Source organism: Vidua macroura, chromosome 10, assembly GCF_024509145.1.
Source record: "Vidua macroura isolate BioBank_ID:100142 chromosome 10, ASM2450914v1, whole genome shotgun sequence".
Classification (NCBI taxonomy): Eukaryota; Metazoa; Chordata; class Aves; order Passeriformes; family Viduidae; genus Vidua; species Vidua macroura.
The window spans coordinates 9,013,701-9,039,172 of record NC_071580.1 but is presented as its reverse complement, the minus strand read 5'-3'; the positions used below and the strand labels follow the sequence as shown (position 1 = coordinate 9,039,172).

The following is a 25,472-nucleotide window of genomic DNA, read 5'->3' as shown; positions in this document are numbered from 1 at the left end:
GGAGCACCAAAAATGTGGAGCAGAGATCCCTGCAGGTGGCTTGGCTGCCTCAAAGTTCAGGACCGCTTCTAGCATAGTTAAGGGAGGCTCTAACAACAGCAACCAATAGTTATAGTGACACAACAGTCTTAGCAGCCTCATTGGGATAGCCTATGGAACACCTGGAAGAGTGCCAGCAGCACTGCTCCAATCCTCACTGTGAGTTCTCTAGAGCTCAGCTGTACAGTAAGTATAAGAAATACATGTGCTCTTAAGGCAGCCAGGCTGACAAGTACCTATGTTCAAATTACGCTCTAATATTTGTGTGCCTGCATTTCTCTCTCAGAATTTTGAAGAAGACTTGACAAACATGGAGAAAACCCACTTAATAAAAAAAAGGAGGTGAAAGGGCTGACTAAACTCTTCCTACCTACCAGTAAACCCAAGCAATTTACATTTATTTATGCAACTAATTTAAAAAAAAAAGTTTCTTCACAAGCAGCAGAGCCTGCTTTCCAGCAGAGTTCTTCCTCTTGAGGAAGAACTTTTACCACCTCTGTACTTTCCTAACCCTTGGCAATACTTCCTGATCCACACCATCTACACTAAAACTCCTACCTTCTGCATCCCCTGAATATTAGCCAGGCAAAAATTAGCAACTTCTGTGGTTAACTCATTAGCCTACCAGTGGGCCAAATAAAACACAGAACTGCTGAGCTCATGCTGCAGCTTTTCCCACAGTAAACTGTATCATCTACACGTCTCCACAAGCAGTTTCCTCTCCACAAAGCCTGCAGGCACCCAATATCCTTAAGAGCTGTACTTGGCCAGTTTGGTTTAAACTGTCCAATGTGCTCAATAGCTATTCACAGGGATGGACACATGGCAGGATAACATGAATCTCATTTCTTTAAGAAAGTGAGATAATAAGCACCTGGTAGGCCACAGACCTTCCACAAATCCACCAACAGCCATAAATAGGGGATATAAGGGAAAATGAAACATCCTGGAAGAGATTTTATATGTATGGGTAGGATCTTGGGGAAGTTACAGTTCTCAAAGCATGTCTTCTTCTATTAAAATAGATGAAATTTCAAAGTGTATTCACCTTTTCCCTGCATTTAAGCATGTGTAAATCTCACAAGCACTGATCATTCTGTCTGCAGAGCGAAAGGTGAGTTAATGAGAAACTTAACCAAGGGACATTCAGCTAATTAATGCCAAAATCATCAGCAATTTCCGAGGTCCTCATTCCCCACTGTAGAGGCAGCAACCACAAATTCTGTTGAGAACACCTGGTTGTTGCTGAACTATTTTGTTTGCCTTAGCATTTCCCTGTGCATCCTCCAAGCCAAGCACAAAATTCGTCATCCAGGTTTTCTACAGTGCTTACAGTTAACTTAGTAAATCTCCTACCTGCTTTGCTCTCAACACATTGCTCTTTCAGCTCTGGAAAAAAATTCAGGAAGGAATCCAGAAGATCTTGAGCCACAACGCTGGTAAATTTATACTTCTCAATGTAGGCCTAAAATAGTAAAACATTCAAATTATGATTAGGAGCAAGACAGCTTCCTTTTGATGTAGAATCACTGCATGCCACAACAATAACAACAACAAAAAATACAAGCATAAGAGGAGGAACAATTATTTGAAGCTTTAAAAAAAAAAAAAGAAGAAAAATATTCTCCCTCCTCACCCAGTTAAATAAAGAAGCACCATAACATGAAAAAAATGAGTAGCTGCAAATACATTGACAGCTGAGTATCATTGCATTGTCCTTTTCCAAAATAAGGCAGTAGCTGACAATTTTCTATAGGTTTTGCAAGTGTGCTTCCAGGCACCAACATGCCCCAATATAGTAACCTATACCCTTTGTCACCCTAGATAAAAACACCCAAGTTAACACTTCTTAGTAGTGAATCAAGTCACGTCTTTCCAGTCACAGGCAATCTGTGCTGAAACAGCTTTCTAATTACTTGGAGCACAGAACAAGATAACAAATATATACTACTGCTGTGTATCTAGCACCTCATGACCTCAGAATCTCAGAAATCTTGTAGAAAGATTCATGTAGGTTGACAGACAGGCCCACAACTTTCCTCCATCTCTGACACACTTGTATTCAACTTTACCCTTAACAATTAGCCACAGTGAAAGAATCTGGGGAATAAAACCCAAACAACAACAACAAAAAATCAGCTCTAAATCTCAACAAAACACATATTTATACTCACTCTTAGGAAGGAGTCAAAGTGTCTGGGGTCACCACAGAGCTGGGACAGGTAGTAAACAAAGCAGTAGCCTTTCTCATAGGTGAAAAGGTTCATTAAATTACTGGGATTTACACCTGAAAGAAGACAACATGATAATAAATTAATGAGGAGACTGATTTCCAGCCCTTCTGAGTTATACAGACTCCTTAGAGATCAGCAAGGTGAGATATAGTGACTTAAAAAAACCCTAAGCTTGTTGTCAGTACATTTAAGTTGATGCAGTCCAAAGGCACAGCCTGAAAAAATAATATTTTTTAAACAATTAAGCATTGCAAGGTAAATAGTAACTCCCAATGGAATAAGTCACTTCAAACTAGAGGTCACTGAAAACAGATCTGGAACTTGAAAAAAACATCCTTTTTTCTTTTTTCAGTGCCAGGTTCTGGGATTCACCATACCACATATTTTCAAAGATATCAATAAAAGGTAATCATCACTTGCTCCTTTTTTGAGGCTTTCACACATGCTTTTCCATTCCATTTGACTCCAATATCAACTCCACTTGCATTTTAGGTTGTTTTAAATATCATCTAGATAGAAGACTGTTTCACCCACCCAACTGTGATCACAGAACTAGAGAACTATCAGTGAAGGAGACAGGTAAATCTGGAGTGCAGTCATGCATCTGGTTCAGGGAATAACCAAACAGCCTCTGCACAGCTCCACTTAAAGCAAATACCTGATTATCTGCATGCTAAATACATACATACTTCTTACATGAACACATAAAGAGAGGAACATTGAATAGCAGAGGATTTTATATTATGTTTCCAAATAGTTCAATTTTGAAATACTTTATTTCACATATCCAGAATTTCAAACCCACATAGCTTTCAAGGCAGCTTTTCACAATCTTTCTACTCAGTAAGTCTGTTCTTACACAGAACAATATCTATAAAGATGAGTTATCCAACCTTGAAAAAAGCTTGAAAGCAAAGCTTTCTTACTTGATTTTAGACTGGTTTACAAACCAATATTTCTTTCTTTTTAATTTTTTTTCATAAAGGATATGTAAATATTAGTCATCTTTTGTCAATATTCCACCATGGATATACAGAGGTGTATAATTTTGTGTAGAGCAGCCTCAACCAAAAGCAATACCTGGCTCCAGTTTAACCTGAAGCTTGCTGACCGGGTTGTCTTCTCCAAGGAGCTTCATCTGTCTGTGGAGAGCATCGAGGCGGAATGCAGTCTCCAAACATGTGAAGGCAGCTCCTACCCCAGAAAGTAACTTGTTAGTTGTGGGCAAATGATCAGCAAAAGCTGATCTGTGCAGGACTGGCACAGGGACAAACTAAAAGCTGCTGCAGGTGCAGAAGACAGAACAGTGAGAGAGAATCACAGCAATCTAATGGCAGAGAAACTTGAGTGCAGAACATCCTTGTAATTAGTAATGGAAGTCAGAGCCTAACCCAGTGTATTTCCTCACTCTGATCATGCATCAGGCTGTACTGGAAACCAACACAGCACGAAAATTATGCTAAAGTTTACATCCTTGACATCATATCATCAGTTCTTGCAAGATAAGGTGAGCAGCGCTGAAAAAAGTATTGTACAGGTAACTTTCAGGGAGTAATCAAGTGCTACAAAAACATACTGTCACTGGTAGAATAGTAGACACAATTCCATACTCAGTGCCAAGGATATTACTAAATGTCACCTCTTGAGTGGAAAGAGAAAAGAATTGGATTTGGTTATTGTATTACAGATCCTGTGTTTATTTTTTAAGCTTTATCTATCATCCTACCTGGTTTTTGCCCTAAGTATTTCACCTTCCTCTCATTAGGACTTTATACAGTTGTGACTGGGTAAGCTACTCCTTCTCCCTAACTGCAACGTAGACCATTCCATGCTTTCAAACCAAACTAGCTGTATTACACTGCCAAGTCAAGAGATCTTTCCTATGCCCTTGCAGACATTAGAAGCTGCAGAAAATGGATTTTCAGATTCAGAAGATACTTAACATCCATATCTATTAAAATTTTAGCCTTCTTTGCTGAGTTTTTAACCTGAAGACAGGGTTTGTTACATAGATACAACCTCAGAGTCTCAATGTAACACTCAAATCCTACATAGCCAAATGTGAATTAAGAACCAGGATATATTTGGAAAATAGGAGAACCTGTATGAGCAGAGAAAGAAGTGGACGTGCTTCCCAGGGGAGAGCAAGAACTAGGGTAACTAGTGTTAAGGGCAATTACTTCAAGCTACAGAGAGGAGAATTAAGCAAGATCCAAGAGGAGTGGTAGTGAGTGGACTCAAATTTCCCTAAACAGTATCATTGCAAAGATGCCTATTTACTATCAACAGAAGATACTCCAGAAATTATGTCAGAAATGGTAAGATTTAGATCAAAGGTTTGTCTTGGAAACAAAATAGAATGGAGAAAGAGCTTACTAAAAAATTGCACAGGGAAAGACGTTTTTTTAATTTCCCAGCAAATGCTTCTTGAAACAACCAGTTCTAGAGAACAGCCCAAAATCAGCAAGGATTTTGTTCTGTGTTGGATGGAACAGACTAAGATGATGAACAGGTTGATATCTGCTGATATCAACATTACCCACATTACTGCCATGCATAATGTGACTTAGGACAGTACTACTCACTGAGAATTACTCAACACAAAACAGTTTTCAAAGATATATAATATGCATTGTAACATCTCCATAGATGCTCAGAGCACTTGTTTGCCTAAACTTGTCACCAGTTCACGTCCAAAAATAAGATACATGAATAAAAACAAATGCTTTCTTCTACACATTTTTGCTGTCAAGATTTCTAGGAACTTTTCTAAGGTTGTTTACAATGAATGTTTGAGAAAACACATGGAACTGGCTTTTAAGAACATAACAGGACAAACTATAAAAGCATACGTTCCCATTATTCACTTCAATAACAAGCCAATTAAACTTAAAATAAGGAGGAATAATTTACTACTATGTATTCTAAAGACAGCACCATAAAACTGACCTGTGAAATTCACTGACACAAGCAAAGGCAGGGTTTACAATCATGCAGGAAGCCTCCAGCACATAAACAGCTACATAAACCTGCACTTTTTTTTTAATGCTACTTTCATCATTCTTTTTAACAGTAGGTAGCTACTGACTGATCAGAATTAAAAAGAGACTTGTTCAGAGAACAGTTATTTCACAATGTAACGGTAATAAGATTTCTTACATCTTTCTCTGAAGCATCCTCTGCTCACCTTGCTCTGACATATCAGCACCTGCCTCGTACCTAACAGTAGGTCCAAGTCCCCACAGCATTTTGCTAACACACCTCACTCAAAGCCCCTGGTACCATATCAGGTATTGAGCACACTAAAGCCAAGACAATGTCAAACTCTAAGTATGCAAGATGTTCAATAAAAAGTTTGGGGCTGTGTGTGAGTGTGTGTTCCAGAAATAAAACAAAACCTAACTGAAAACCAGCTCCCTACAGACTTCTGAGTTTCCAAGGCAAATCCTCCAAGCAGGCAGCTCTGAGTTATGGTAAGAAGGAGCACAGGGAGAAGTTTCTGCAGCTGTACCGTAGGTCTCGGTGGTGATCCGGCGCTGCGCGTAGGTGGCCAGGCCCTCGCTCAGCCACATCTCCTCCCACGTGGCGTTGGTGACCGCGTTCCCAAACCAGCTGTGGGCAACTTCATGAATGACGTCAATTATCAAAAACTCATCGCTCTCCAGAATGGAAGAGATGATGAAGGTCAGGCATGGGTTTTCCATGGCAACGATAGGGAAGGAAGGAGGAAGAAAAACAATGTCATATCTAAAATTAGGGAAAGAAAGAAAAAAGGAGATGAGTAAATTGCATCTAGAAGACACACAGTAACATTTCTTTTTTCAGAAGACACAGTAACTTTTTTCTTTCTTTAGGGAAAGCTCTTCTGAGACTGTCTTGTAACTTCAGGAACAAACTTTCTACACCAGTGGCGCCTAATTCTTCTGATCAGAGGATCACAACTTATTTTGTTGGCCAAGGACGTGCTTATGTTTGGATGTAAAGACTTGACAGTCTTTTGATGTGCAGCAGATGCAATGCATCCCAGAAGCATTGTGCTCCCTTCACACACACAAACTCATCACAAGTTATGTATCTGGGAGCCACAAAAACTGTTTATGCTATATACAGTAGTGTAACATGGTGTTGAGTCCCAGGAGGCTCCCAGGAAAGAGAGAGGCTAGGAAGCTGTCAGTGAATGAATTGATTTCCTACATATGCAGTGTCAGCAAAATAATCTGTCTGCTTCGGATCACAACAGTAGTATTTGTTTTGTTTTCTATATTTCTTTACCAGTGATTAGCACTGGCACACTGGGCCATGTTCTCAGATTATTTCAAGCAATACTTGTTAAGTCGACAACAAGGCAATCTTCCTGCTTACCTTAGCAAAGAAATATAGGAAACCTTTGTAAACATTTTCTCCCATCCAAAGAGTGCAAGTATTCTCTCAAAACCACTCTTTTTTAATACTCAAGCTATTCAAGAGCTATTAATGTTGGTTTGGGGGACTTGGACTCTCAATGAGTCTGTACTAAGATTTTCAGTATTCTCAGGCATGCCACAATAAATGCAGAAGTAAATGAGATAAATAAAACAACCATACATTTTAAATGGTGTCTGGCCCAGTGCTGGACTTACATCACAAAACACTGCAGTATGAAAAGCCCTCATTCCTCAGGAAAAATCCACTGTTTAGAGACCTCCAGTTCAAACTGGAGATTCCTAAACAGTGGATCTTTCCACTGCAAGCCAGCTAAAACACCTCCATGGTCCTTCCTGACACTTGTGGAGACAAAACTCCAGAGTCTGTTTTCAACTACTACAATGCTACCAGTTGAAATGCTAGTTTGCCCTGCTATAGGGAGAAAGCATGATCATTTCTCAATACTGTTTTATTTTGTTCCCATTGCACATGCCCAGAAGACTGATAAAACTCACCTTCCCCATATATAGGGGCCATACAGACTCTCTGCAGCAGTCAACCAGCGTTCAACAATGCCAGAAAGCTTGCTGATGGCTGTTGGCAGCAGGCAAGGCTCTGCCCACACTCTGCTCCTGTCAGAAAACAGAAAACATCAGGTGATACTTCAGCAAACTGAATTATCTCTTAGAAAAAAAAAAATAGCCTGACTGCTTACCACACTTCCATGTATGGTAATAGAGCAAGGAGACCTCCTATCAGACCTGGGCCCTCCTAGACTAATGCTCCATGGAACATGGCAAGAGGTAACCAAAAATCCCTTCAACAAGGTAATGAGAAAGCACTGTAATGACTTCAGGGAACAGTAGGCAACATTTACGAAAGAGGAATGTATCTTTGCCAGTGCAGTGCCATGAACTTCTTTCCCAACTACACTTCAAACTCTATCTGTGCTCACAGCACATGAATCCAACTGTTCCCTTATCAATGACTCAACATCCTTGCTACTTTACTGTATGAAGCACTGTACAGAGAAATAAAATGCAGAATGAACTCACTGCAAATCTTACCTTGGACCTATGTCTGCATGTATGAGGTCTCCAGCCACCAGGGCCACTAGGTAAGCAGGAACTGGATATTCCATGTAAAATTGATATACACCTTCCTCTTCTAGGTAGGAACTTTGGGTGGCACTCATCAACACCTGTATGCCTGCTGGAGCCTGGAAGACCATCATCATACACATAACTCACCAGATAATCACAGCTGAATGACTGAACCACAGATCTCTGGTTCATTTTCATCTATGCCCAATGATGTATATTAAAAATAATCATTTACATAACATAAAATGTAAGATTTCTGTGAGGTTTTATACCACAATCTGCCCAGTACATGAAAACATACCAATGTAAGACATTACTCCCCCTATATGCCAGCTGCCCCAAAAGCACCCACACATTAAATTATTTCATCTATACAAAATGCAACATTATTTGATGGTGGTTTCAAAAGACATCAGTTTTTTTCTTTCAAAAATTGGTACAATACAGTTGAGTATTATCATCAATAACCACTATTGGAAGGGGCCAGCCAAATTCTCTCTCATATTTTTATTTCACAATTACTCTTTCAGCATTGAGTACAAGGAAGGTAAAACTCAAGTATGGTAGGCATCAGAGTTACCTTTGTGGCACTACCCTGATTCTGGCCCAAGAACCAGAATTGGACCTAAAAAATTCAGTATTCTTTATAACACTGAATCACAATATTTTTAGCAGATGCAAACTGCTAAAAATACACAATGTAACTACACTTTCACAGGTTAGCAGCAACTAAAAGTTCCATAAACCATTCACAGACATCCCTTACCTTGACAGTAGCTGAGTAGGTGCATTTCACTGCAGGGGTGTCAAAGCAGGGGAAGAAGGAGCGGTTACACACTGAGTGTCCCTGTGTGAAGACAAAGGGCTTGGCATTGCCATATGTCAGCTCTGGATCCAGCCACCAGATCTGTTGAAACACAACAGGAAGAAGAAGTGAGGGAAACAGACAATGTGACAAGGATGAACTACCAAAAACAAAACGTGAAATCAAGAGGATTGTGGGGGAGAAGCACCACTTCAGCTGTTTCGCTCCCCAGATGAACACCTGGCACAGGGCACATTTCCATCTCTAACAATACACCTTTCTATTCCAGTTTATTTGCTGGGAATGCTCAGAAAAATTTCTTACTGTCTGAACACTGAGTGTGACATGCAACATAGTGACTTCCAGCCACTCATTATTTCTGTTATATCAATTTGCTTGGTTAATAACAAGTCCCTAACAAACATCCACACAACCTTCTTCTCAAAGGGAGTACTCTCTCTATCTCCACGTTTATAACTCAATATGAACAGGAATAGAAGGGGTCAGGTAACATAAGCTGAAAAGAAAAAAAGAAAAAAAAAAAACCCAAAACAAACCCATGTCCACAAACCAAAAATCCCCGAAGCTGAACAGTGTACACAATATTATCTGTGACCCTGACACTGCCCTCCTGGCTGAAGCATCAAACATTTTGACACTATGCAAAAAAGTCAGTATATGTAAGAAACATCTGGTCAAGGACACTGGAGGCCCCTTTTTACAGAATGGATGAGGAGTTTCTGGGTGGTCACAAAGGAAAAGCCAACAAAACACACCACTGAGCACGTCAATTTCAGTACCAAACAGCAAATAAATCACAAGTCAGACCTTCGGCAAATAATTAGAACAGATTAAGAATAGTAAGAAAAAGTCCAATTATTTGCCTTTTGGTCTTTCTGTTTCAAATGTTTGTGCTTTCACATGCTCCCTGCCTCCAACTTTGAAGTGTAGAAGTAATTTTAAATAAGGATTTCCTTGTAATCCTAGAACTTTGGAGCTGAACTCTGATGGAAAATATAAAATATTGTGAAATTTGCAATAAAATTTGAACCACTGGAAGTCTTGGAAACAGTCAAGCACGAGGAATAAAACTTCTGAATCTGCTGAATTCTTAGATCAAAGCAACCAATAAATCTGAGATCAGGGAACAGCAGTTAGTGCAAATACTAGTTCAGTTCTAGTCCTCAAGGGAAAGCAACGAAACACAGAAGAGAAGCCTGGGTACTAAGTCTGCTCATGTTTTAACAACATATTTCAACTCTGTCTCCTAGTTATCTTTTGGAAGTTAAAGTTTTCTCTGTCTCCTTCTGTCCTATAAGATTATTTTTTGATCTCTTCTTCCCTTGCCTTTAGACCTTTTTCCTCAGATGCCAGTGTGCTCCTCTCCCAAATCATCCACTGCAGCAGCACCCCAGGGATCAGTGAAAGGAGAGGACAGGAAACACAGTCAGCAGCTTTTAGTTATTCCCATGGAGTCTCACACTTCTGCTGGCAAATGTTTGGGGTTTTTTAGGAGGGAGGCATTACAAAATTAAAAACCTTTGTCTAAAAGTAAAATTAAACTCTTGAAATTTGTTTTAAGATTACCCTCTTCTATTTCAAGCCTGTAGGGCCAGAAACAAGCCTAAAGCAGGACTTCTGAGGAGCCCTGTCTGTTTACATACATGTGCTGCATTTCAGCATAGCACTGCCCACAACCCTGGGTCACAGCCCAGGGGCACCTACATAGCTACAGATTTCCACTACATTTCTCATGGATACCTGCTTTTCACAGCAATGACTATAATTTCTGCAATGCCACATTATGGAACTAGAGACAGCTGTTCCAGAAGGCATTTGGGGACATATGTCTCATTACACAGCAATAACTAGGAACTTCCACCCCAAATACACATTTACAAAAAAATGAAGGTGCTGTTTTTAATACAGGGTAGTAGTTTCCTAACAATTCAGGGAAGAGGCTCAGAAATTAAATTTCAAAGATCTGCCCCAATGCCTTTTAAAAACACTCATCTGATCAGTGGCTTTGTGCTCGTATCACAAATCTGTATCGCTGGCCCTGCTGAAGAGACTCATCCTCAAAACATTGTTTCCTTTGCTTTTTGAGAGACAGAAAAGGCTAACAGAGAAAACAGAGATAAGGCACCACCACACCTAAGTTGCAAAACTTGAGTAGGAAGGAAAAAGGGCTGACAGACAACGTCTTTACAGCAGAGAGACAAGGGGAAGTTCTCCCTGAGCAGTGCAGGAGGAAAACATTAGCAGGAAGGGAAGGGGAACTAAGAGTTGATTCTTGTTTACAAGAAACTCCATAAATTAAGGACAACTTCTTTTCAACCACTCCCGCTTTATTTGACATTTGGTTGAAGTTAAGTGAAGCACCAGCCCCACAAGCCAAGAGGGAAAACATTTGCAGAGGATGAAGTATTTTTTTCCCCTGTTTTCTAATGTCTGCAGCTCTAATGTCATGGCAAGCCTCTGTCTCTCTTTCCAGACACACTTGGAACAATGATGAAAGTTATCCTGAAACAATATAAATAGATCTGTAATATAAATAGACCAGGCTATGCTGCTGGACAGAGGCAGGGCTATGGGCTGGGGAAATGAGTATAAGCAGCATCCCAGAAAGGAGTGAGAGGCACAGGGTGCTGCTGGGGCAGGTGGTGGAGCATAGGGACAGAGCAGTATTTGGGGCTGTATCATCTACTCCACATGCAAATCCCTCCTGCACTTCCCCTTGGGAAATACACATGACATCATCATCATCATGCTCTTCATTTTTATCTAGCTTTTAATGTATACGGGAAAGCTGTTTCACACATTAAAGCTGTTCTGTGGTGCATTTCAATTAAAAAGACCTGCTGCATGATTCCTCTGCTGAACAAAGGCTTTTGGCAACCCAGGCTTTCCCCTGCCCACATACTGCAAAGAAGTCCACACTTCATAAGACACCTGCCAAGAGTATAATTTTTATTGACTTAGATCATAATCTTTTGCCCAAATCTGGCAAATGACAAAGGCAATTAGCTAAGCCTCTTTTAATTTTAAACCTCTCCGTGTTTCTACATGCATTATTGATGAAGGTGGCAGGAAGAGCTGCAAAGCCACAGCTTCTGTTCTAGGCAAACAAGCTGCTCTATCTGATGACAAAGTAAACAAAACACCTGAGATGCAGAGCACGTGACAGAAGCAAGGCACACCCGAGCAGTAAGTCATTTTATGGGGACTGAGGAATCAAGACAAATCTAAGGAATTACAGGGAAGTTCCTAGCACTGCAAAGAGAGCTGTCCTTTCTGCTAAATCCTGAAGATGAGGAAATGTTACAATTTTTTGTACCAGAACCCAGAGGAGGATTTGCATTTAAGGAAAGAAAATAGCACTGCTGTTAAGATGTGCACTGCCAAATCAGAGAAATGACACAGTGGGCAAGAGGTAGGTGCAGATTTTTCTCTCTAGGGAAGGAAAAAAGAAAATATCACACAAGAGTATTACCAAGAAGTAAGGGATGAGGGAGAAGAAGGAGAGGAAGAACAGGACTACTGTCCCTGACATATCTGATCACTGTGTGCCTTCAGCCCACACCAGGAGAGATCCACAATGATTGTGACAGTCTTGCCTCTGATGGAAACTGGTGATGTACTGAGCATATGGTTTCCTAACAGCACAGGGAGCTGGAATGCTCTGTGAAAGGCAGATTTAATCTCTCAGCTGTCTCTCAATGTCCATCAAACAACTAAAGATCTTGGCTTCTTCCTCCACATGAGAAATAATGGGACAGTCAAATAACATGTCCAGATGGCTCAAAGCAAGTATATCAAGACAACAGGTTTCCAATTTTAAACACTATCTCTGCTGCTGATCTTACTGCCAACACATTCACACTACACTGTAATATGTATTTACTGTTTTATAGGTCCTACAAGTATGATAAAGGTCCCACAGAAAATAAACCCTGTCCTAAGGAGAATACATTCCTAGAATGGCCAAAGAAAATAGAACTTTTAGAAGAGAGAGGTCTGACATTGTAAATCTGGGTCTCATTGACAGAGAAAAGGGACTGTCAGAATATTTACAAGACACAAGTATAAACCAGTTGACCCTTATACACATATGGGTTACTCATCCCTGTTAAAGTGCAGGGCTGGGCCAAAAAACAGCAATGACAGAGAGCACTACAATAGCACCAAATCGCTTTGGATCCAAACAAAATAGTTCAGCATGCTGAACATGAAGGGCTACAACAGGTGCTACTCGAGGACAAATATTTTGCCAGCCAAAACCTACAATAGAGAGTGAGCAAACATGGTAGGATTTATGTCAGTGAGCATGCCTGCTCCTGCTTTCCAGTATCACTTGGGAAGGGCAGTGCATGTCCCCAGTGCTGTGACCATCAATAATCTTGACATGAGCCCTTGCAGCTTCATTTCAGCTGAAGCAGGACACACTGTTAAAGGTACAATAAAAACTTCAAAGAACATTGTAAAGAATAGGTAGTTCACCTCTGATCTATGGGGAGCAAGACAACAATAGAGGGAATGGAAGAAATGTCCTCCTCCAGCATCCACACAGGACTGTGTGTGGGGCCAAGGAGACAACACGTTAATACAAGGTGAGACTAAATGCACATCACATCAATCGCTGCCCCTGAACCTTCCAGTAGTTTTCACATTCCCAAAGCCAGATAAGTATTCCAATCATACCGAGATCACTTCTCCACAGACTCAGCAGGACAGGCTGCCCCTTTGGCAACAGGGCTGGCAAAACGCAGGGGAAAGCACAGGCCGGCCTAAAATAAAACAATTTGTTCAAGAGGAGGAAAGCACGTTATCGTGTACTTGCGGAGGCGTGGCTCAGCCAGACTGAGAACGATTACAGAGCACACAGCAATGCCAAGTTAGCTTTAAAGCCTTCTCACCATAAACAAAGCACAGAGTGGACAAAAGAAACAGGTTTCTTCATAGACCTGGGAAAAAATAATTAACAGAATCTTCTGAACACACTGTGAGCTACATGGCAGAGTATTGTACAAGGAAAGACTAAAGCCATGAATTCCAGAGGTGAAAAGGAACAATACCCAAGTGGATCTGAACTTTAAAAGTGACAGAATCTTCCTTCATTTTTGCACTCTTAGGGAAGGATGAGAACATTAAGAAGTCACCATATGACCACAGGAAACTTCTGTCAATAAAAGTCTTCATGTGAAACTCACTATTCCGAGCGAGCCAATGTATTAAGACTACCCAAATCATTCCAAGGATGAAATTACTTTTGTGATCTTCCATGTAGTATTAAAATCAGACAGAGAAACACCCAGAAAACACATTCTAATCAGCAAGACATTCCTATCAAGAGGAAAGGCCTCCTATTTACTTCCTGTGGATTGTTTTGCAAGAAGCTTTTATTATTCAATTCCTGCTCTTGTTAAATACATTGTAAAAGTCAAATAGATCCACACATTTAGTGGTTTTGACCAGTGCAACAGCAACACCAAATCAGAGGACTGAGAGACAATTCCTCTAGGCAACATAGATGCAACAAAGTTGCAAGACTCATAAAAATACATCTCTTTTGTAAATAGACTCATGAACCACATGATGAAAATCACCTCAGTTTAATTTCCAACCTGAACAGACTGTACAGTAATAAAAAGAACTGATGCTCCAGTGGGAACTTCATATTTTCACTGTCATAACTTCTTAAAAACACAAGTGCTAAGCAGCACCTAAAAGGCTAGGAATAAAGTGCTTCTAAATACCAGGGGTTTAAAAGAAACTATAGAATTTACAAAGCATTTCACTGCTGAAGAAAGCTAATCCACAGACATGGAAGCACCTCCATGGCTACATCCAAAGGGGTGTTTTGAGCCATTTCTCATCCCTTTTTTCAGCAGATAACTTTAGGAACCTGTGGAATCACCCCTAGTCTTCTCAAAGCTCCTGACCATGGCTCATTGGAACACCAGCCTAGCTGTGCAAGGCGTGATTTTGTTAGCAGTTGGCAAAACCCCCAGAGAAACTCCTACATTGTGCATGACATAATTTATCCCGAAGGACTGAGTCAAGGCAGGAGTTTGCAGATTTTCACTCTCCCCGCCAACAACTGCAACGTCCTTAAAGAACGAAAAACTTTCAAATTACTATAGTGAGGGGGATGAATAGCCTTGGGGGTTCACGCGATGGAGGAAGACAGGAGGGAGAGGCTGGATCGGTACAAGCACCGCTGTTGAGTGCGGCGGAGGACCGCGGGGCTGGCAGTGCCGAGAGCCCCTGCGGGCAGGGGACAGATGCTGCTGCCCAGCGGGCTGGCACTGCCAGGCGATGGGGACAGGGACAGGACCGGAGAGGCTGGCAGTAAGACACCTCCCGCAGCCTCTGCTGAGGAGCCGGGGCGCTTCCCTGATGATCACTTAGAAAAGGAGCAAAGATGCGCGACAGGCGCGGGCGGCACGGGAGGGCTTTGCCAGCCGGCCCGGGACCCGGTTTCCTACGTTACCAACCCCCGCCCGGGACTCACAGCGGGGCCGTCGGCCGTGGTGTAGCGGACGATGATCTGGAAGGGCTGGTGCGGCTGGAGGGCGGCGGGCAGGGAGATGGTGAGGGACGAGCCGTAGTCGGTGAAGGGGTCCACCCTGAAGCCGAGCGGGCAGGCGGAGCAGGGCGGCTGGGCGAAGAGGGGCAGCGGCGGCGGCGGCTCGGCGGCGGCGGGCGGGGGGCCGGCGGGCGGGTCCCCCGGGGGGGCGGCGGGGGGCAGCGGTCCGGCGGCGATGCAGGGCGCCGAGAGGAAGGTGGCGGTGGCGGGCGGGCTGGCGGCACAGGGCGGCGCGCAGGGCGGCGGCGGTGGCGGGCAGGGCGGCGGGGGCGGCGGGGCCGGAGCGGCGGCAGCCTCGGCCGGCGAGAAGGCGAAGGCGCAGGGCGCTTCCCCGGCGGCGGCACGGCGGAAAGCGGCCGAGAGGACGCGTAGCGCCGGGTGCACGTCCAGCACCAGGGCGCGGGGCTGCGGGCGCAGCGCGCAGAGCTCCAGCACCAGGCAGCCCGCCAGCGCCCGCGCCTCGGGCCGCAGCTCCAGCCCCAGGTGCAGGTGCCTCAGGCTGAAGAGCTGCGAGCTGGACGCCGACGCCACGTCCGGCGGCGGCTCGGGAGGCGGCGGCGGGGCCGGCGGCGCCTCCGGCCCGGCCGCGGAGCCCTTGCGGCAGCAGCACAGGCCGGGCGGCCGCGGAGCCGGAGCCGCCATGGAGCGGCGGCGGAGGAGAAGGAGGAGGAGGAGGAGGCGGCGGCGGAGGCGGCGGCTGCTATGTGAAATCCATGGGCGGGCGGGGAGGAGGGAGGCCCCGGCGGCCGGAGCGGCCGGGGCGGGGAGGGGGAGGCGGAAAGGACCGACCGAGGGAGCGCAGGGCCCGGGCCCGGACAGCAGCGGCGGGCGCGGCCGCCGGGGGGCGCCGCGGGGGCGCCGGGGGGCGCTCGAGGGCGGCCCCGCCCCGCCCGCTGCGCGCGCACCCGCCCCGCCCCGCCCCGCGGCGCCTCAGCCCGGCCCGGGCGCAGCCGGACACAAGGCGGGCGCCGGGACAGCCCCGGGCACCGGCACCGCTCCCGGGAGAGCAGCGTTCACTCGTGCATTCACTCGCTCACTCGTTCATTCTCTCACTCATAGGCGTTGGTATCCGCGCGTGCCGCCCGCCCTGCGCCCGGCCGTGCCCCTTTCACAGGGCAGCTTTAACCGGCCCACACAGGGCTTCCCTCCTCTCCCCATAGCCCAGCCCCGGCGCCTGGTCCGGACACACCGATCCCAGCACTCTTCCTCTGGGGACGGCCACAATAGCCCGCTCGGATCACTCCTGTCCCCTCACGGCCAGCTGTATCCGCCCGAATGCCTCACTTTCACCGTCCCCCGCCCCAGCTCCACGACAAACACCCCCAAACCCTCCACCCCACGGCTCCCAGCAGGGCCGATTCTTGCACCCTCATCCCACCGGTAACTAGTTTGGCTTCCTCACTCCTCCTAGTCACACCCCCACATCGAGCTCACAGCTAACCCTAAATAGCCTCCCTTCTCCCTGCATCCCCCTACACCCGTTTTTTTAATCCCTTCTCTCCCAGCTGGGCTGCCCGTAGTTTCCTGCCTCCAACTCTCACTGCAAACTGGCCCCAAAGCCCAGGTCAGACATAATGTACTTTACTCTTCCCAGAACTCAAGGTAATCAATCACACACCCTCTACTGCTGCCTTCCTAAATGGGAAAGGGGAGAAATCACAAAGTTATCATCTTTGTACAAGCATTTGTTTTTCTGCGTGGCAACAGCAGGAGTCAGCAAGCTGGAAGGAAGGAGGTGTGTGCAAGTAACTGTGATTTGCACTCCCACCAGCCCAAAAGAAGTGCAGTCTCTACCCCATGTAATGACACTTCTGTAATTTATTTTCACTGTTATGCTTTGCCTACCCCACTGTCTGATGAGGCTCCAAGGCACATATTTTGGACAAGACAGGAACATTTCTCACATGGTTGTGGGTTTAATGAATCCATAGTGGTACATTCTGAAAGCCACCCAAGCCTTACACTAACAACTGCAGCATCTGCACCAAATTCCAGCTCAATTTCCACTGTATCATCACACCAGAGGCACAGACTGTGGCCTCAGCACATTGTGGCTGCAGTTACTGGCTCAACCAAGGGTTAAACAAATCACAATATCACTCTCCACCGACCTGAAGCTAAAGAAAACCTTTGTGTAATCACTTATATATAGTAAAACACATGCTACAGTTGCAGTAAAAAATAACAAGATAGCACTGGGGCTCTTTGGCTGCTGTGTACAGCACCCTGCACTTTCTCAGTGTGCTTTTCAAGCACCTTCAAAAAGAAATTTTGCCTTTACAATAAATCCCCTTGTAACTAAGAAAAACATTTCATCCTGCCATTTTTGCTGTCCATGTCCTCCTTTAATAAATCCTTTAATAATATCCTGCTTTTATCCTTCTGACACCTTCTCTCACTCATACCAGTTGCCTTTTGAAAAAATTAGGCTCCCTCCAATTGTGTTTCCAGTGATGCACTAAGCCTGTTGGACACGGCTTTCATCTACAGGTGATGGGCAAAGCACAGCCCCATCAGCCTCCAGATCTGACCCTGCACAACCTTCACCATAGATAAGGGTGAAATGTCCTCAGGTTTTCAAGCCAGGACAACTTTAGGGCCTGATTACACCAATCTAACTGCATGTTAACTCCACAGTAATTTTAGAAGAATTCTACCTGTACTTTGGTTGAAGTCCCAAGCAAGTGCAGTATGTCCACTCATCAGACAGATAAGATGAGGAACAACATATTCTCTAAGCTTTTGATAATGAATCAGGATCAGCTGCACTCACAGTGTTTGGACAGAATAAGCAAAACTGATGCAATGAAAATTCCAGAGAACAATACAGTAACCAGTTATCCCAGGGAAATCTCTCTCCTTTTGCACACCTGCTGGTCTTGGGCCACAGCCTTTGCTGTAAGATGTAATGATTTTGGGCTAGAGTAAATTTTCTTCACAGTAGCTGGTATCAGGCTGTGTTTGGGGTTGGTGCTGAAAACAGTGTTGATAATTCAGGGATGTCATATAGCTGTTGCTGTGCAGGGCTTGCACAGAGCCAAGGACATTTCTGTTCCCCATCTGACCATCAAGGAGGCTGAGGGTGCTCAAGGAGATGGGAGTGGACACAGCAGGGACAGCTGACCCAATTGACCACAGGGATATTCCAGACCACATGGCATTAAAAAAGCTGGAGAGAAAGGAGGGGAAATTCAAAATGATGGTGTTTGTTTTTCCAAGTCACCATTACACACAATGGAGCCCTGCTTTTGTGGAGATAGCTGTCCATGGGAAGTGGGGAATGAATACCTTGTTTTGCTTTGCTTTTGTGGCTTCTGCTTTCCCTATTAAACTGCCTTGATCTCAACTCTCAAGTTTCCTAGCTTTCACCCTTTCAATTCCTTCCCCCATCCCACAGGACTGTGTGGGGCCTAGTTGCCAGCTGGTATTAAACTAGAACAGAAGCATGTGCTATCTCCATGCTATTTTGGGTAGGATCTCTTTAAAGAAAGTTTCTGTCCCAATCCCAGTGTTTTATTCTATTCCTCATAAGATGAAGTCTTCTCTGGATATCATACTATAAATTCCAAAGCAGAATCCAACTCCTGAACATTCCAATCATCATCATCAACCTCTTGCAGAATGCTCCAATGATACAGATATTTCAGTCCCATTTGTAAATATTAATGTTTCTTCTTTCCACTTCAGTGACAGGGCCCTTGGCCAGGCCTCAGCTTGCTCCTGTGGTTCAGGATGAAAGTCAGTTCAAAAATTACAGCTCCCCCTGTGAGCAGCAATACTTCAGTACACCTGTGAGACAAGTGCCAAATGAAGCGCAGAACTGATCACAACAGAACGCTTCCTTCTGTCAGTCTCTGTCTTTAATTCCAAAGTAACAGTGCTGCAGCCAAGGTTTAACAAAATGGTTGAGCTAACCCCTGCTGTTCACAAGTGACTGTTCCCCTGCTCCATCACAGACCCTTGTTTGACACCTTGCTGAGCTGTTTCAGCTGACCAAAGCTGCAGCAAAGATTCAGCTCTTTAGGAGAGTCTAACTGGCAAGCAGCAATTTGGGGCAGTGAATGCTGAGCAGTTCTCTCACACCTATGCTACTGTTACAGCCAGCACCTACTGAAAAGAGCAGCCCCCACTTCACCTCCCTTCCTGTGGGTGGTGCCTTCCTGTCTCCTTCTTTGTACAGCATTCCTGCTTTCTGCAAGTTAGCTTTCTGAACTGGACCACACAAGAGCCACTGCTGGCATCGGGAAGGGAAGAGGAAGTCCCAGCCTGGAAGAAGAAGGAGGAGGATAAGATCAGGATGGCTCCCCTTTTGCCTAGACTGCCATTAGCTCAGCCTTAGCTGCAAAGTGAAGCCACACACTGCAGCACGCAGAACCAGGTACATTAGCCCATTTCCTTCAAGGGAAATATTGAAGTCCATGGGGTAAACTCTGGGCCTGTGAGCAGGGTAATATCTGTGCTAGTTAATTCTTGCTTTGGACAAGAGTTAAGAACAATCACAACAACGCTTTTTGTGCTACTTCAAGCTACAGTGCAAGCTCTGTTAATGCCACAATTTGCCTGTGGTACTGTTAGGTAGAAATGCTTCTGTGACTCTGCAGTCATGTCACTCTATAAACAGTAGTGCTTTCAGGTAAAGAAAATGGAAAATCTGAGCCTAAGGTGGTCTTCCACCTGACCTCAGCCCTTCTACTTTGCTTGAATACTTGCACTATAAATTATTACTCCCTGTACTACTCAACATACATGTATTGAAAGCTACCCCCATGCTGGAGGGCACAAAAGTCACCCACTACACTTTTAAAGAAATACCTTTACTCTGAAGGAAGAAAGATCAGACCATGATGCATGACAAGATGAAAAAAAACCCAAAAGCCTGCAAACCTGCTCCCCAGGGCTGCAAAGGTGCAAAGTTCTTTATGTGCCTGAAACAAACCACTTACACCAATAAAATTTACAAAACCCAAAATAGTTTTATTTATTTTTCAGATTTCTGCCTCAATGAGACATTTTGCAAACATGCTAAGGCTACAAAATGTCCAAGTTGACAAAGACATGCAACGCTGACCATTCAATAAGTCACGGCTATCACAGGAACGACTGTGTCCCCCGGGCCACAGGTCCCAAAAAACAGGGATGGTGTACAGTGATCATGGCAATGCACTACGCAGGACCCAGTAACCTGAGGTAGGTCATTTACAGTAAGAAAACCATGTCCTACACCAGTGTTACATCCTGATCAACAGGAACCCCTTTAAGGTTCCAGAAGATGTGGGGTCAAGGACTGCTTCCTTAACAAGTGTGCAAGAAAGAAACAGGAAATATCAATGTTGATTAATCTTAGTTTAAGTGAGCAGAACAAAGAGTTAGTGTTACCCATGCCAGTGAAAGCCAACCTAAACCTCTGAGGAGTGTTAGCAGCTTCAAGATAAAGAGTCAGTCAGCTGAAGCAACTCTGAAAAGGCTTTCCTGCCAGCATACAGGGTACAATTGGAACCTTATGATTAATTTGTTACAGATCATTCCACAAACAGTAAGATTTTGGTTGTGTTAGATCAGCGAAGCAGGAAGAGCTTGGGCTTGCTTGCATTAAAATAAACTCTGCTGATACAGTAAGAAATACTGTGTCAGGACACTGAGAAAACACAAGGCCTTAATGTGACCCAGGAGTGGTTCTCCATTCGGATCACTAAAAACCCTGCTTTGGAAAAGCATCATGGGAAGCAGCAGCCGCTGCCGTGGTGAACATTAGCAATGCCCCAAACAGCTTTGATAAATTACAATGCAATAGTTACACCACAGAGCTCTTCTCTGCTGCGCTAGACAAAGATGTGACAATAAAGGACACTATTGCAAAGCTTCACTTCCACTCAGACACGCAGAAAATCTGGCACTAGGAAAAGACGAACTGTAAAAGACAAAACATTGTCTGATACAGTCCGATAACAAAGCCAGATCTCTGGTACCATAAACTGTACAAAAATGATAGAAAAGAATATGCACTGTTATTAATACAGTGCTTATTTTAATATAAAATAAACAGCTTACATTTCCACTGTAAATATAGGCTATATACATAATTATGTATAGATATAGCTACATGTATAAAGCTTCATTATAGGCCTCTGATACATTTATAACTATGGCTCCCTGAGCCATTTGTAGAGTGCATTTAATAACAAAAAATTAGTAGTATGGAATAAATACAATAATAAAAACATGAGTTCTTCTGACATGGTTTTAAAAACTCTCTGGCTTGACACATTGTGCTAAAAATTAAAAGATGAAAAGACAATAATCTGCGAGGAGGAGGAAGAGCTGGCCTGCCACAGGCAGGGAGTGTAGCTCTCCAAAATTAAAGTGACTTTGCCCTGAATTTCAGCCCTTGACAGCAACCTTGTTCTCTGCAGCAGCAAACATAGCATAGAAACGCGAGTTCTCGTTGGCCAGAAGGGCAGTCGGGGTGTCGAATTCCACTACCTGAAACCAAACAAGGCAGGTAAAGTATGTCAGTGAAATTCAGCAGAGAATTGACTTCCACCCCTTAGACTTGTGATGTGATAGTAAAGAACAGAAAACACAGCATTCATCTTTAGGTGAGACACCAGGTGGTGAAAGTACCTGCATTTAAGGATACTGTAACCTGGAATGCTTCAAACTGGCTCAAAAACTGGAACTAGCCCAACAGGAAGCAACCTCTGGTGGTTCTGGCAGAGGCTATGGGCTTTTGGCTTCTCTACCTTTAAGAGCCTTGCCCAATGTTCTTGCATTTAACTGTTTATGGCTCCCAAACGGAAGCCTGAAAAATAGATAAAAGTATCTGCCATAGGTGTGCTTGATAGCACAGGGCTTTATGAAAGTAATGGGAAACCGCCACTGAGCCCCAGCAGAGATGTTTATGTTATTATTCATCTCAGAATTAACCTGCAAAGGAAGCCTCAAAAAGACTTTTAAAGACACACTGTTATTCTATGGTACTTTCTTGGTGTGAAAAAAAATTTTGTCATCTTTGATCTTGTCAGAGGCAGCAACTGATCCTACTGGACTATTATTAGCAAGGATATGAATGAACAGAGGATCTTCTACCCTGCAGTGCAGCTGTTTCCTCAGTTCAGCCTGCACACATGGCACCACCAGACTGGAGGCAGAGACACCTCCCTGCTCACCTGTCCCTGTGTTAGCACCATGATCCGATCACAGCCCAGGACCGTGTGCAGGCGATGAGCAATTGTTAACATAGTGCAGTCTGCAAATGCCTCTCTGATGGTCTCCTGGATCAGTAAGTCTGTCTCTGTGTCCATAGCAGCTGTTGCTTCATCCAGGATCAGTATCTGAAAGCAGCACAGAATCCTGGCTGTTACCCATGGTCACACCTTCCCTCCCTGAATATAAAAATACATATAGAGTGGACAGAATGGCCACAGCCAAGTGTTGTCACAACTGGCAATCCTTACAGAGTTGTGGGCACAAACACAGGTTTTACAAGCACCCTTTCAGTTTCCTCTATGCATTTGCCTTCAACAAAGCCTAAGGATGACACATTTTATTGTCACATCCTAGAGCTACATGTGGGTTATGACCTGGGCCTCAAGTTTCCACTATTTTCAATTTTATATTCCATAGATGAATATCAAACAAATTTTTTACCAGTAAATTGATTTGACGCATCCCTGGTGGTGACATTCCTCCTGGAATGAGTCAGTACTGACTAGGCTTAATAGGTTTCTTACACTGGGTAAAGAGTCTCTTCCCCTCAGACATAAACTGATTTGGACTGATTTCTTGTCAAAGTTGAACTGGACATGCTTTGTGCAGGTACCGCAGAGACAGCAGTAACTTCTGCTGAGTAGTCTGACTTTAAAAACAGATGTAGAGTGAACTTTGAAATGTGACATATCATAATATTTTAGAGAAAAAGGTTGTAAAAAACAGAATCCTGATCAATCTCAATCCAAAAGTCCTTTCTCACTGTAATTACTGTTTGTTTTCCATTCCTGCAAAATCTTTCACTTCAAGTTCCACTTGAAGACCACGTTTTAGTGGAGAACCATATAGAAGAAAAATACTTGGCTTATATTCACAAAAAGGTGAAAAGGGAAGAATCTGATGCTCCCCAGTAACAGGACACTGAAGAAATTATTGTCTGACACACTATTGTTAGCACTTACAAGCAATGCCTTTCCAATGGCAGGACATTACAGGAGCTGGCTACAGATAACCTTCCTGTTTGTTTTAGTCTTGCACCTATCTGGGTTGCAATAATCATTAGTGTGATTCCTCTGACACACAGAAAGAATCCAGCAAAAAAAAAAAAAGGCTTGTTCAATCCCCTAATTCTGGTATCTTTAGCTATTTCTCTCCCTGCTGAGCTCACCTTGCAACGACGCAGCAGAGCTCTAGCTATACACAGTAACTGCCTCTCTCCAACAGAAAAGTTCTCCCCATTTTCCATCACTTCTGAATCAAGTTTCATAGGCAGCTGTGCAACCTGTGTGGGAAAGAGGAGGCAAAAATCTTAGAGCACTGCACAAAATCATATAAACACAAACAGATCTCCTGACAATCTTTGTCACCAGGAGAAGAGAATGAACCTAGTCCCTGCAGGAATTCCTGCAGCCATACCTGCCACCTGACTTACATGAAAAAGCACTGGAAATGTAATGGCAGCAAGACTTACTGCAGAGGGTCTTGCAAAGGGCAGGTTTTAAGTTCAGTATAAATTTACACATGTGACATGTACAGTCACAAATGGAAATGCAGAATGCACAACTCAGGCACATACAGAAAAATATCACTTGAAATGTTTTAACACCTTAAGAATCCCTGTGACGAAGCAGCGCTCTGCTATTCTATATACTAAAAAACCCACAGAATATGGCATGTCCCTAAAAAACCAAAAATAGCAGTCTGATAAAATCAGGGGAAAAAAGAAAAAAAAAAGGTCAAATAAAGCATAGAGAACAAGGGGGAAAATGTAGAGAGAAAGCTTAGATAAAGACCTCTAAAGTAGCTCCTAACAGATTATGTTGCTTTGGAAGTCAAGTGCAAACATCCATCTCCCAGGGCATGTAATACTTACACACTCCTTCATGTGAGTCCTTTCTAAAGCAGCCCAGATTTGTTCCTCACTGTACTGATTGAAAGGATCCAAGTTTGATCTGGAAGGGGAAGCAGAAAACAAGCAGAATTTTAACTCAGCAATGAGTGGCAAACCAGCAGTGTGCTAATTCATCCAGACAGGTGATTCCCATTTGGCCTTCCACTAACAGTTTCCTTGCCAGGGAAATCAGATGTTCACAGCACACTGAGGTTAGAAGAGCCAAAACACAAGAGTAAAGATGGAAGACAAAGACACTAAAACTTGAACCACATATAAAGGAAAGCAAGACTTCCATACAGGATGATCACACCCAGTGCTGCACTGGGCCAGCTAAAATCATTCATCTGTGGGTTTCTTTGTTTCAAAACCAGAACAGAAGCTAGGATGCTGGAGAGCTACCACCTCACCAGGCAGCTATTGCATTTCAGCTATAAGCAGGAAGACTGCTCAGTCCCTTCTTGCCTTCTTATGGCCTCACTAACCTCACAGTGCCACTGAACAGCACAGGTTCCTGAGGGATTATGGAGAGTTTGCTCCGAAGATCTGCCAAGCCAATGTCATTTATTTTCACTCCATCAATTTTAATGCAGCCTCCAGACAGTTCAACGAGACGAAAGAGTGCCATTCCAAGGGAAGACTTCCCTAAAAATGAGACAGGAAAAACATGATTGGTGTTTCTACAGAATCATAACAGTTTTCAGATGAGAAAGCATTCTAAAAGCTGTCCACATCTAAGAAAAATTTTAAAATACCAAGAAGTCCTGGCAAGCAATTCTCTGGTAAGTTCTGAGGTTCAGCATTTAAACTTCTGAGCAATTATAGGAGCAGCTCCTAATCTCTCCTCAAAGAAGCCATGCCTGGAGTGCTGCCCCAACCCTGCCATGAAAACCCAATACAGAAATATAAATTACTTATTTAGAAACTCATTTTGAGATTGATTTAAGTCATCTCACAAACAGGGGTTTGGATTCTTCACATTAGAGTTCTGAGATGGCTCAGAGCCAAATCTGCCTGCAGCATCAGTACAGAATCTTTCAAGAGAGGCAGACAAGCTACAATGAGCACATTGTAGGCACCAATCTGTGCTGGTCAGTGGTTTGGGGAGTTAAATATGATAAACATACTGGCTTCAAGCATAGTAGGATATCCCTGTGCTTTAAATGGAAACTTGTTTTCACTACTGTTTACAGGGATCTTG

The 25,472-nt window shown here is 43.8% G+C and overlaps 1 protein-coding gene and 1 long non-coding RNA gene across 13 annotated transcripts in view; one reads left to right on the top strand and one right to left on the bottom strand.

Moving 5' to 3' along the window:
• The window catches only part of ABCC5 (ATP binding cassette subfamily C member 5), a 70,715-nt gene that overhangs the window by 5,516 nt on the left and 39,727 nt on the right, over positions 1 to 25,472 (bottom strand). For 9 of the 11 annotated variants that reach the window (XR_008438542.1, XM_053985912.1, XM_053985910.1 and 6 more), the window contains 12 exons: positions 24,757 to 24,916; positions 24,254 to 24,332; positions 23,549 to 23,662; positions 22,341 to 22,505; positions 21,571 to 21,654; positions 8,547 to 8,687; positions 7,745 to 7,896; positions 7,193 to 7,309; positions 5,785 to 6,020; positions 3,354 to 3,467; positions 2,214 to 2,326; positions 1,396 to 1,504 (listed from right to left, as the gene is read on the bottom strand). Coding sequence is in view for 10 of the 11 variants with exons in the window: in XM_053985912.1 (XP_053841887.1) it covers positions 1,396 to 1,504; positions 2,214 to 2,326; positions 3,354 to 3,467; positions 5,785 to 6,020; positions 7,193 to 7,309; positions 7,745 to 7,896; positions 8,547 to 8,687; positions 21,571 to 21,654; positions 22,341 to 22,505; positions 23,549 to 23,662; positions 24,254 to 24,332; positions 24,757 to 24,916 (1,584 nt within the window). In the remaining variant the exon portion in view is untranslated. Of the gene's footprint in view, positions 1 to 1,395; positions 1,505 to 2,213; positions 2,327 to 3,353; positions 3,468 to 5,784; positions 6,021 to 7,192; positions 7,310 to 7,744; positions 7,897 to 8,546; positions 8,688 to 15,099; positions 15,985 to 19,213; positions 19,441 to 21,570; positions 21,655 to 22,340; positions 22,506 to 23,548; positions 23,663 to 24,253; positions 24,333 to 24,756; positions 24,917 to 25,472 lie in introns of those variants that run through there. The other 2 variants (XM_053985918.1, XM_053985917.1) reach the window with 2 other exon arrangements.
• On the top strand, positions 13 to 7,930 carry LOC128811933 (uncharacterized). Of its 2 annotated transcripts, XR_008438545.1 has the most exons (5): positions 13 to 225; positions 326 to 381; positions 2,626 to 2,678; positions 2,766 to 2,852; positions 7,849 to 7,930. It is a non-coding gene; the product is annotated as an uncharacterized LOC128811933 (long non-coding RNA). The 2 variants fall into 2 exon arrangements; XR_008438544.1 differs by having other exon boundaries at positions 13 to 381.